We start from the raw sequence: 13,124 nt of genomic DNA on the forward strand, positions 1-13,124 counted from the left end.
CGCCCACACCACTCTCTTCACTGGGCAGTTGACCTCCCCACAAACACCGGGCCCATCATCATCGCTCCGCCCACACCATGCCCTTACAGGGGCTGCTGATAGCCCCGCCCACGCCGTCCTCTTAAAGGAACCGCCGCCCGCTCTCGGGCACGAACTCTCTTCGCCCATCCTACGCTCATCCTACGCTCTTAAAAGGAGCCACCGTTGGTCTCACCCACTTCGAGCTCATGTGGAGGCTATTACCCACCTCTCTGGACGCCCTCTTTAAGCACTGAGCTGCTGAGAAGTGAGCGGTTTGAAACCACCAGCCCCTCTGTGGGTCAACGATGTGGCTGTCTACTTCCGTGGAGATTACAGCCTTAGAAACCCTGTAGGGCAGCTCTACTCTGTCATGGGGTCGCTGAGTGGGAATCGACTCCACTTTGGTTTGGAGCCCACCCATTCGCCTAGCAGGAGCTCTGTTAGGCCTGACTCCATGTGGTTAGACTACCTCCATCTTGACTTCAGTCTCATCCTGCGCAGTTTTAACTTGTTTTCCTCTGAAAGATAACCTATCCCGCTGGGTCCTGTCAGATGGGACCAGGCATGTCAGCAGACACAGATGAGTCTCATGACTAGCCACCTGGACCTTGACAACAGTAATCAGTAGTGTCATCTCCCAAGAAGGAAAGGGCCAGCCTTGCGTGGGGTACCAGGAACCGACGGCCTGTTCTGTGCCAATCGTGTTGTTTTATCCAGTTCGAACAGATGTTAATTACCCCGTGTACTGCTGTATACCACTCCTTGTTTAGTGTAAGACCCCTCTGAAAACGGTCAACAGAGCGGATGACTCTGGAGTCATTAAGGCCCTGTCCAGCTGTCGTGTGCACTCCTAATTAAATTGCACTCCTTGAACTCTGGTAGACTATTGGCTGCGTTGCTACAGGGCATAAACCCTGGCATTTTTGCGGTAACAGACAGAGGTGGGCTCTCTGGTGGGTGCATTTGACCAAGTAATCCCAGCTCAGCTAATTGCTGGGTTGCCTCAGCCTGTTTCTTCACCTGAAACAGTTCATGCTTCCTTTCCATTCCTGCTGCAACAAATCACCACAAACAGCAGCTTAAGGCAGCACAAAGTCATTACCTTGTAGCTGTGAGAAGCGCCACAGGGCTGCCTCCTCGTGGAGCTTGCTTGCACGCCCAGCTTCCAGTGCCAGGCTCTGTCCACCTCTCCTCCACCGGCCAAGGCTCTCAGGCCCAGCCGGCCAAGCACCTCCCCTTTTAAGGACGCATGTGACCACCTCTCCTCCACCGGCCAAGGCCTTTTAAGGATGCATGTGAGTAGACGAGGCCCACCTGGGTAACCCAGAACATTCCCTGGGCTCAAAATTAACTTAATTGCCCCCACAGAGGCCTCTTGGCCAAATAAGGCACAATCTCACAGGGTCTGGGGACTAGGGCACAGCCTTCTTTGGGGGACCGTTACTCTGGCCAACCTGCAGGGTTCGTGTGCTTACCAGAGAGCCTGCAGACACCTGAGCAGCACAGAGCTGTGTAGTCGGTGGCAGTAATAAAACCTTTCCTGCCTGTCACATCAGATGGATGCCCCACCCCTGCAGACTCGTGCTGGCTGGGGCGAGGGCAGGGCCCACACCTGTCTTCACTAGATCCCAACCACCGTTTGCCATCCAGACAGCACGTGTGCATTTTTGGCAGCATTCAGACGGGACGACGCCATAAAAACGATTTGACAAGACCACAGAGCTTTAATCTTCACTACCATTCAGGGCCAGTGATTACATCTCCTATAGGACAAGGAGCCCTGGTAGCTGAATGGTTAAGCCCTCAGCTGCTAACGGAAGGCTGAACCTAGTGGCTCTGTGGATGAGCTGGTGATGTTTCCGTAGAGATGACAGCCTAGAAACCCCTGCTGTCACGTGGCGTCACCAGGAGTCAGAACTGGGCACACGACTACAGGAGTAACAACAGGTCACACCCCGAGGAGACAATCACAGCATTAATGTTACAGAGAATTCGGAATCTTTGCCTTCACTCTGCCCAGATGGGGCTTTGCCACACTGGCTGCCCCAGGAACGTTTATAGATACGTGGGCCCACCCAACCATTTTCTCGAGCAAGGCAGGGAAGCCCACTTGCATTTTTGAATGATTACTTTTTAAAACTGCATATGCATGTCGAGAACCACGAACCCAAAAAGGACTGTCACCTTAAATTCATGACATTAAACCAACACGAATTTAATCATCATGAAAGGCTGTAAGTTGAGACTAAATGACATCCGGGCAGAGAAGAGGCCAGGGAACTTCCGGTCCTTAATGTGCAATGTGCTCTTGACAGCACACGTGAGACATCCGAGGTGTGTGACATAAAATGTTGCAAACAAGGCCCCACCTGGGGCGAAATGGTTCTCACCATAGTTTTTAAAAGGATCTGGTACTTTTTTTTTTTAAAGTAGCAAGTTAATTTTGAACCAAGTCCATGAAAACATGGCCATTCTGAAGAGGAGACCTGGCACACCACGTGTCATTCTATGATAGGTCCACGGCGTCAGTCTGGGGAAACGACATCCAGGTTGGCAACGTGTCTCATGGTTGGTCTCCCGTGAGGGCAGTTCCAGGGGTGGTCCATCTCGCCCATGTGGGTGATGAGCTTCCTCATCTCACTTGTGTTAAGAGCAGTTCCGATCATCACCTGGACGTGGGACACAAAGGCTTACTTATATCTGTGTTCTGTTGGCTTTTTGTTTTTCCTGGACTTCAGAAGAACCTGTCTCTAAAACAAGGCTCAACAACATGAGTCAAAAACAACATTCCCCCAACCATCTTCCCCTCAGGAACCCACCCAGCTCAGGTCTCAGCCTCCCAGCTTTTGTGAAATGCAGCCCCTCTTTGGCTCCTTCAGAGAGGACCACCACTGCTGACGGGCTACCCTTGCGCACCACTGCCCTCCCTCCCAGCCTGCCGGCTTCCTCCTGGCCGACAGGCCTGGGCCACTCTGACGGCTGCCTGTCTCACATCCCTCTGCACCAGGTTTCTGCTCACTGTCCCTGGGACCTCAGTGAAACAGCACTGCTTGGCCCCCCAGCCCCTCCCACCTCACCATCTGACAGACACATATACACACACACACACACACACACACACACACACCACACGGAGATGAGCAGAACTGCCAGCAAATGCACTGAGACCCTGGGAAACGAAGAGACCGGGAGGGGGACACGCCGAGCCCACTGTCACCCTTCTCTTCCAGAGGGCACCAAGGACAGGCACAGGCACTGGCAGGCACAGCCCAGGCTGGGGCACACAGCAAGCCGACCGTGAGCCAGTTCACAGGGCAACAGGGCAGTTATGACCCAGGGGGCTGTGACCGTGGCAGGGAGGGCCCAAGGACCGAACAGAGCCGGGTGTGTGGAGAAGCCAGGCCCAGGAAGCCCAGGGGGCGGGAAGGAGACTGGGTGGTGTGAAGCCAGGCCCAGGAAGCCCAGGGGGCGGGAAGGAGACTGGGTGGTGTGAAGCCAGGCCCAGGAATCCCAGGGGGCGGGAAGGAGACTGGCTTGGCTTGGTGGGAGATGGGGCTGGGGAGGCAGGCGGGACCAGAGCGTGGGCCCCAGGCAGGCTCAGCTGCGACTGCCCCCAGGGGTCAGCACAGGCACAGGAGGGAGGCAGCACGCCTTAGCAAGAGGGGCCTCTTGGGCATAGACGAAGGCACCCTGGTGGCACGGCGGTTAAGCACTCAGCTACTAAGGCCGGTAGTGGTTGGAACTCATCAGCTGCCCCATAGGATAAAGATGTGAGTCTGGAAGCCCAATGGTCCCATAGGGTCACTGAGGCAGAATCGACTCCACAGCAGCCGGGGTCAGGATGCTGGCGCATCTGCCGTGGTGGGGAGCGAAAGCCGTGGCTCCAATCTCAGGAGTCACCCTGAGAGGCAACGTATTAAAGTGGCAGCTGTCAGGATGGCCCAGTCCCAGCTCTAACACTTGCTCACAATCCCCAGGCCTGGAGCTCAAGGGCTGGTCTTCAGAGAAACACCTGACTGCAGCCGGACCCTGGTCTTCTTCCCCTAACCTTTCCCTGTCGTGCAGTCAGTCCCTCGGCTCTAACAGTACCTATCCAGCCTCATGTCTGACGGTTTCCAGACACCAGCATGTGACTGTCCACCGGGATCTCAATGTCCATCTCTTCTCCACCCAGACGGCACTAGTGGCTCCCAGCACACACAGAACTGACCCCGGTCCTGCCCAGGACCGACGAGGCGCTGGGGTGTGGCCTCTGGCCACTACCATGTTCTTCCTCCTGGGCCTTCCTGTCACTCGGGTCACAGAAACAACAAAGACGGCTCTGTGTACTGGTCCCTTGTTGCTGACATCTTCACAGCAAGCTGAGGGCTGTTACCCCAAAACAAAGCCCACAGCGCAAACTCCAATTTGTATAACACATCACACTGTTTTGAAAGTAGCTCAAACAAGCAGGTTTCCAGCCATGTAGATCCTGCCTGAGGAGCTCTGGTAGCGTAGTGCCTAAGGCACTTGACTGCTAACCAGAAGGCTGGTAGCTCAAACCCACCAGCCACTCCTCAGAAGGAAGGTGGGGCAATCTACTTCAGTAGTGATACTGCCTCAGAAGCCCAAGGAGGGGTCGCTATGGGGCAGGTCTGACTCAACGGCACATAACAACAACAGAACCTGCCTGCTTTCCATGCCTCGTGGAATGTGCCGACCCTGCTAGGCCTGGGGCCGTAACCCTGCAGTGCTAAGAACCAAGCTGCTGCCCATGTGCTGCAGCAGGACGTTGCCAGTGGACACTGCCCCTCCTCCTCCTCACCGGGATTCCCCAGCTGTGGCTCCTCTGTGAAGACCTCTTGCTGTGGGACCAACCCTTGCATGCCTATGGCCCCAATTAGCAGTGTGTTGTGCCCACCGCCAGCTCCTGGTCCTACCTTTTTCCAGCTCTCAGTTCCCATGAACCTGTCCCACACGGGTCAGCCTGGGTCTTGGCTCCACCCCAGGCCTGTGCATTTGTCTTTCTTCTACCTGCAAAGTCCTGACCAACAGGGTTCCCCTCACCTTTCAGGTCAAACATCCCTCCTGACCCTGCATCTCCCCTGTTCACCCCATTTCTTGGTGGTTATTCCCAACCCCAAAATCTTGTCCCGATACCTTCATTGCACTTACCGGTGTCTAAAATTATTTTTGCTCACACCTACTCTGCCCCTAAAATGTAAGCTCCACAAGGGCCAGGGCCTGTCTGACTGCTTGCCTCTGTCCCAGCACCTGGAACAATGTGGGGCAAAAGCGGCGGCTAGAAAGAGATTTGCTGAATGCATGAAGGAAGAGCATCCTAGCATCTTCAACTGCCCCAGTGACACAGATCCACTTCCTGTGGGTTTCTGTGGCATCAAGCACGGCACTAGCCATGGCTTCCATCTGCATGATACCCGGCCTGGGACGCCTGAGAGACCCGTGCTGGCCGAAGGACACGTGGGGTGTGATAGTTAACTTTGTGTCAACCTGGCTGGGCCTGGTTGAGTGGCTGGGCAGCTGGATGTAGTACTCCCCATGATGAGACTGGTAATCAACTCCATGGTGGAATCTATTGGAGCAGCTGAGTAGCTGCCTTAGGAATGTGGCTGCTTCCGGCATGTAAGGAGAAGCTTTGGGGAACGGTCTCTAGCTTATGGCACGCTTGATCCTGTGTGTAGCCGTATCTTTGTTTAGCAGCCTGCTATACTCTGCCGACCTTGGGACTTTCAATGGGCTTTAATTAATGGCCTGCTGTGTGGTTTGGTAACATCGGGATTGTGCTTCTTTACTTATCAAAACTGTGGGCTTGGCAGCCTCAGCAGCCAGCAGCTGAGTGAAGAAAAGCCTTTAGCTCCAGTGGGCTGGGAGCAGGAGGCAGAGCTGGACCCCAAGTTGAGGGGCTTTCACCCAGCCCCTAGAGCCTGGCACTTTGAACTTGGACTGAAAGCCTCGAAGCTGTGAGAGAATAAACTCCTGTTTGTTACAGCCGTCCCACTGGTGGTACATTCCCGTCAGAGCAGCACTAGGGAACCAGAACACGGGGGCAACCGGTACAGTGGGGTGTGGCCCAGCAGCCACACGTTTTTAAGATCCACATGGTCACAGATGAACAATGTGCATGTTATGGGCTGAATGGTATCCCCAAAAAGACATGCTCAAGTCCTAACCCCTAGGTCCTGTGCTTGGTACCCTGCTGGGAACTAGGGCCTTGAGACACCTGCTAACATGAGCTCACAGAGCAGTGGGGTCCTTATGAAAGAGCAGGACAGCAGGGGACATGGGAAGATGGCCAAGTGATGCAGGAAGCAGCAAAGCACCTACAGGTCAAAGATTGAGGGCCCCTGGGTGGCACAAATGGTTAAGCGCTCCACTACCAGCCAAAAGGTCAGTCGTGTCAAGCCACTCAGAAGGTCAGAATCTGAAAAGCCCCGTGGAGTGTTGTCCTCAGTACCCACGGGGTTATCACAGGTGTGAACTGGCTCAATAGCAAGTAACCAGAAAGAAGGGAATTATCGTCCCGACTTGGGATGAACGAAAATAGCTCACAGACAGGAACACCAAGGACCGTGCAAGCTGCCAAAAGCTGGGAGATGGCATGGAACGGATGGTCCCTGGGGGCCTCTGGAAGGAACCCTTGCTGTGGTAGTTAAATTTGTATGTCAACTTGGCTGGGCCTGGTTGAATGGCTGGGCAGCTGGTGGTAATTATTCCCCATGATGAGACTTGGTAATCAACTCCATGGTGGGATCTACCACAAGCAGCTGAGTAGCTGCCTTTAGGATGTGGTCTGCTTCCTGTATCTAAGAAGAAGCCTTGGGGAACAGTTTCTAGCTTACGGCACACTTGGACCCTGCATGTAGCTGTGTCTTTGTTCAGCAGCCTGCCATGCTCTGCTGGCCTTGGGACTTACAATGGACTTAAATTAATGCCCTGCCGTGTGGTTTGGTAACATCGGGACTGTGCCTTTTTACTTGTCAACCTTGGGCTTGTCAGCCTCAGCAGCCAAAAGCTGTCTGAGTGAAGAAACGCCTCTAGCTCCAGTGGGCTGGGAGCAGGAAGCAGAGCTGGACCCCAAGGTTGAGGGGTATCCACCCAGCCCCTAGAGCTTGGCACTTTGAACTTGGACTTAAAGGCTCCAAGCTGTGAGAGAATAAACTCCTATTTATTAAGGCTGTCCCATTAGTGGTATATTTCTTGTTAGAGTGGCACTAGGGAACCAGAACACCTGCTGACACCGTGATTTGGGACTTCTGGCCCCAGAACCACGAGAGAATGCACTTCTCTTGCTTTAAGCCGCCCAGTCTATGGCAGTCTGTTACAGCCGACACGAGCACTGTGTGTAAACAGCTAACTGGGTCAGGATAAAGAAAACCTCAAGGGGGAGGATGCTGCTTCAGGGAGGTGAGGAAGGTCAATGATCATGGGTCAGAGTGAAAGGCCAGACCCTGTTGTTCTGCGAGGCTGAAGAGACTGATGTGGGTCTCTGTGTACAATGGAGCCCTTGGGAGGTGCGAGCGGTAAGCCCTTGGCTGCTAACCGAAAGGCTGGTGATTCGATTTCACCCACAGGCGCGGCGAAAGAAAGGCCCGGTGATCTGCCTCTGGCTCCCACCAGCGCACCATCAGCACAGGTCGGAGTCGAACTGATGGCGACTGGTTTGATTAGCGAATCTCTTACGGCACTTAACGCTGAGCAAATCAGGAGCTGAACTGGAAAGCTGCGTGGGCTACGAGCCTGTGCGGACGCTCCAGGCCCTGGCAGTGGCGTCTGGCAGTGGCGTCCGTCAGTCCTGGCGTACTTACGGACTTGCGGCAGGCCCTGGAGGCAAACATCTGTCGGACCCGGGAAGGTCGGCACATCACTCCTGGGGAGTCACTCAGCATGAAGATCAGCTCATCTATGTCCTGGGGGCCAAAGGTCCAGCTTTTACTGGTTGGCAAGGAGATCAACTTCACTCTTTCAGTGACCGGAGCTAAAAGAACACAATTTGGGGAACAAGCCATTGTATGAAAACCACAAACAGGAGAAATGACAGGCGGGGAGCACATGAGAGAAGTCTCTGTACTGTCTGCAGTTTTTCTTGTAAACCTAAAACTACTCCAGAAACACAAGTCTACCAAAAAGATGCACTTCACTTTAGTGCTAAATGAACATTTGAGAGAGGGCAAAATACTGCAAAAAGTTTTTTTGGGAACCTCTTTCACCTCTTCTAAAATGAAGAGACTTGTCTCTGTGACCTCAAAGACCGTTTCTACTCTAGGAAGACACGACTCTCAAACTAACCAGATGAGCTTAAAAGGGCTGCGTTTGCCCGGGGATAAAGCTGAGAAGACAAGAAGGAATAGAAAAAGAAGGGAAATAGGAAACACAGAGAGGATGTGGGAAGAGTGCCATTACGTTGTGGGAACTGCAGTGAACGGCGCGCAACAAAACGTGTATGAACTGTTGCATGCAAAACCAACGTCCTCCGTAAACGTTCACCCAAATCATAGTAAAAAGTTTTTTTTAAAAAAAGACACGATTCTATAGTCCTTCCTTAGGAACTTACCATCTTCGTCAATTATGAAGTCAAAGCCATTCTTTCTGAAAATTTCCAGATTTTCTATCAGAATAGCTTCATTGACTGCAGTTAAATTGAGAGGCTGCGGTCTGAAAAACAGAAGAGGACCCTTGTCTTGAAGTCAAACAATGCACTAGAAAGCAGAAACGAAAACTGAGCAACAACGTGCTATTCTGAATGAAGTGCAAAACGCAAAGTGAGCATCCGCCCTTTATTCAGCTAAGTGTCCTCCCTACTACACAACCTTCTGCGAAGTTCCTTTCAATTTTCCAAGTTCCTTCCAGAACAAAGCACTTGCAGAAGCAAGTCTGCCATCCCCCCACTGGACTGGTCTCTTTTGGATCCTGCCCTTAATAAGAACGCATGAATGCCATTGTTCCTCCTCACAATAAAGGTAACGGGAAAGCGGAGTAGGTCGTCCCAGGCACTCAGAAGCTGAATCAGCAGGCTGCCTGGCTCTCCCGTTGCTTCCTCGCCTGCATCACTCACACATCCTTCCATCCATCTCTCCTGGGTCGGACCCAACCAGCTGCCACTGAGTCAGTTCTAACACAAGGTGACCCTGTGTGCGTCAGAGAAGAACTGGGCTCCACGGGGCTTTCCATGGCTGCTTTTTTAGAAGCAGACGGCCAGGCCTTTCTGCTGAGGCCCTACCATGGACTCGAACCTCCATTCTTTACTCTTCTGGTTTCCAGCAGTGAGTCACCACACCACCAGGGACCCCCTCTTGGATTTACTAAGTGCTTCATGAGATAAACAGTGCTAAAGGCAGGCGACGCACTGGTGAGCACACACAGGCTGGGTCTCTGGCCTCATGGAACGAGTGGCTCAGGTGGGGAAGAAAGACATCAATCAAAGTCACACAACCACTTGTAATTACGAGCTGGGAGTGGGGAGAACTACAGTGGGAGTGAGGGAGAAGACAGCCAGTGCCCTCACAGTGCATGGCAAGTGAGACTGGACCTGGGGGCAGGTCAGGAAGGGGGAGTGGCTTCTAGCCTGAGAGCTGGAAGTGAGTGGGAGTTAATTAGATAAGGGGTGGGGGCGGAGACAGGTGTTCCAGCAAAGAACAGTTTGGGCAAAGGCCCTTGGTTGGACCTGTGGGATTTCCAGGGTCATATGTATAGGGCTACTTCATCCTTCCTAACGGCCCCATGAGACGTCCTTGGGCCTATCAAGGGAAAAGGAAAGAGGGCCAGGGGGGCTCAAGTGTGGAAACCAGGGGAAGAGGGTTAGGAAAGGCCCTGAAGGACAGGATGGAATGCTGGTCTTGATCCTTTGGCCTTGACGTGTGGTCCCTCTGGGGTCCAAAGCAGCCTGGGATTCTCTAGGTCAACTTGAAACATCGCAAAACTTGACCTTCTCTGTGTAAAATGGCTAAACTCTCAAAGGGCAGGAAAGTCCAGTATTATGAAGCAGTTTATGAAATGTCTATGATCCCCATTTATCGACTCCTGCCGTACAGTCACGACAAGGAGAGCCAGCATCCCACTGAAATCAAGCGCTCTGGGAAGCAGGAGTGCTTTCTCCAGGCTGGGCTCTACTTCTGCTGGGATCAGAGTTTATCTTCCTACGTAGTTTAATTTCCCAAATGCACACCCATGACCTCTTCTCTTTCCTTCGCTTAAAAAAAGGCTTCTGCTTGTACAACGTACCATCACACCACCCGGCAGAGTGATGCGTGGGAAACAGCCAATTTGGCGAGAGAGAGACGTCATCTTCGGCAAGACAGCCTCTGCAGTGAGTCCCATCTACAGATAAAGAGTGACACAGGCCGGTGCTGGCTTCCAGAACGGGAATTCTGTTGTTGTTGTTGTTGTTATGCCATTGAGTCGTCTTCGACTCATAGCGACCCCTCCTTGAGTTTCTGAGGCACTGTCACTACGGAAGTAGATTATCCAACCTTCCTTCCGAGGAGTGGCTGATGGGTTTGAACCGCCAGCCTTCAGTCAAGTGCCTTAGGCACAATGTCACAGGAGTCCATAACGGAGCTCTGGTGCCACAGTGGTTAGGTATTTGGCTGCTCACCAAAAGGCTGGCTCCTTAAGAGAAAAGCTCTAGCAATCTACTCCCTGTAATGCTGCTCCCCTAGAGAGTACAGCCTAGGAGATGCTATGGGGCAGTCCTACTCCATCCTCCAGGATCCCTGTGAGTCAGAATGGACTCAGCATCACCTAACAACAAGTGCTTCGGGTGGTGCAGAGTTAATGCGCTCAGCTACTAGCCGCAAGATTGGAGGGTGCGTTTCCTTAGAAGCACCTTAGAAGAAAGGCCTGTCAATCTGCTTCTGAAAAATGACCCACCAGAAACTCCGTGGAGCACAGTCTCCTCTGACACACTGGGGTCGACGTGAGGCACCATCAGCTGTCACAACTGGGCTGTTCCATTTTTAGACACGCTGAACTGCTTTGAGCAAACACAACAGTGACCAAAACAAGCAGCTGCTGAGGCTGCTTGTGTACAACCCAAACCTCCCAGGACTTGCTACCCTGGCTCGGAGATTTCAGGTCACAGCTTCATGGGACATCCCAATGAACGTGTTTGCTGTTTCTGCTCTACTTCCGAGACTGGTACATAGGGCCTGGGCTCTAAAAGCTTCCAAGTGGCCCTCCAAGGCTCAACAATTAGTCTCTATTCACCTGGAGCAACAGAGGAAGAATGTGCCTCCATGAAAACTGCCTCCTCTTTCTGAGACCAGAAGAACCAGATGGTGCCCGGCTACCACTATTGAACATGTTGATCACGGAGTCCACAGAAGACTCCTGATCAAAAGGGGGAACACACGGAACAGAATTTCAAATTCATCAGTCTCTATAACCATAAGACCAGAAGAACTAGATAATGCCTGGCTACCACTGTCAACCACTCGAAGGGGGATCTGTTTAGGAGATCCTGGACAGAGTGGGAGAACAATGTGGAACAAAACTCAAAATTATTAAAAAAAAAAAAGACCAAGTTGGAGGGTCTGATAGAGCCTGGTGAAACCCCTGAGACTATGCCTCTAGTTATCCTTCAGGTCTGGAATTGAACCCACTCCTGTGACTTCCAGCCAAACTAAAGACAGGACTATGGGCTGAACACTTACATGAGGTAGATACACTCCTTGGAGAGATCAATCATGGGAGAACAGAAGGGCAGTGTATGCACAGGGAGACAGCTCAGGGGGCAGGAGAGTATGGGAGGGAAGGACACAGGGAAGAGGTAACTATGGGGAGGAAGTGGGAAGAGAGCTGTTACACTGTGGGGAATTGCAGTCAATGTCATGAGACAAAATGTGTATGAACTGCTGTATGGAAAATGAATTCGCTCTGTAAACTTTCACCCAAATCACAATACAAAATAAATAATTCTCATAGGATTCTGACTTCCTGGAGCCATGAACAGGGGATGAGGCCTTGAGATTATCTTTAAACCTCAAACCAAAAATCTCCCCTGAAGGTGTCTGAGAAGCAAACAACCATTTAGCTGAAGGAGTAACAAATGGCCGTCTTGTGCACTGCGCTCTTTTAAGGCCTAGCTACAGGGGACCAAATTGACAACAGCCACTCACAAAGTAGACAGGAACCATGGGGCAGGAAGTTTATGTTCATGGACAACTCGGAGGAGGGTGCAAATGGCTGCACATCTCCAAGCATGTAAACAGCGTCACTGAATGGGACATGTACAAAGTGCTGAACTGGTGGATGGGTGTATGTTTACTGGATATATTCTCGACCAAATAAATTAATTAAAAAAAAAATGCTTCGACAGAAAGGATCTTCTGGACAGTGATCAACATCTTTTAACTGCTAAAAAGGTTTGATACTTAAAGGAACCATTAGCTATGTGGCCTTGGCACGTTCTTCCACCTTTCTACGTGTGCCTCAGTTTTGTGACCTATAAAATGGGAATGGTAGGAGTGATGCTACTAACAGCCTCACAGTCTGGTGAGGATTCAGTGACTTGACGCATACAACAGCTCCCACAGTCCTGGCGCATCGTAAGTGGTAGCTGTAACTGAACACGGGAAAAGGCGTCAAGGTGTGCTGTAGGAATATAATGTTGCTTACAGCAAAACAAAAACCGTTACACGCAGAAACCACCAGACATCACGCTCTCCGAGTGAACCAACACGGGAGATTCTGCACACAGGCCTGAACTCACGCGATGAGCCTCTGGCCCTGGAGGACGGTGTGCTGCTGCAGCGCCTCAAAGTTGTACTTCTCGTCGGTCGCGTGCTGGTCCACTATGAAGATGTCCGCGTTCAGTTTGGTTATTATGAATCCCAAGTTGAACTGACCAATGATTTCCATTTCTGCGAACATCGTTTTACTGCGGGCAGACAGAACAGTAGTTATCAGGCATTTTAAGGGATTATTTTTCTGATTAGAAAACGGCACTATAGGAAAAAATTCAGACAATAACATGAAACAAGAGAAAGTACCTAATAGCCCATTTTCCACACAGAGCGTTAGTTACTCGCTCATTCACACAACTTTCCCGAGGCCATGTGAGCTGCTACTGTTAGCAAATGAGTTTCTGTCCTTCCGAGGAGGCCTGG

At 51.8% G+C, this 13,124-nt stretch overlaps 1 protein-coding gene across 1 annotated transcript in view; it reads right to left on the reverse strand.

Annotated features, from left to right (window-relative positions):
- Nucleotides 1–2,546: 2,546 nt before the first annotated feature.
- Nucleotides 2,547–13,124, reverse strand: part of PMS2 (PMS1 homolog 2, mismatch repair system component) — a 36,625-nt gene continuing 26,047 nt past the window's right edge. The window contains exons 12-15 of the mRNA XM_007942671.2: nt 12,728–12,895; nt 8,573–8,673; nt 7,827–7,996; nt 2,547–2,690 (exon numbers count right to left, since the gene is read on the reverse strand). Coding sequence (XP_007940862.1) covers nt 2,547–2,690; nt 7,827–7,996; nt 8,573–8,673; nt 12,728–12,895 — 583 coding nt within the window. The remainder of the gene's footprint in view (nt 2,691–7,826; nt 7,997–8,572; nt 8,674–12,727; nt 12,896–13,124) is intronic.

This window comes from Orycteropus afer, unplaced genomic scaffold (assembly GCF_000298275.1).
Source record: "Orycteropus afer afer isolate SDZICR_OR568_19922 unplaced genomic scaffold, OryAfe1.0 scaffold00006, whole genome shotgun sequence".
Taxonomy (NCBI): domain Eukaryota; kingdom Metazoa; phylum Chordata; class Mammalia; order Tubulidentata; family Orycteropodidae; genus Orycteropus; species Orycteropus afer.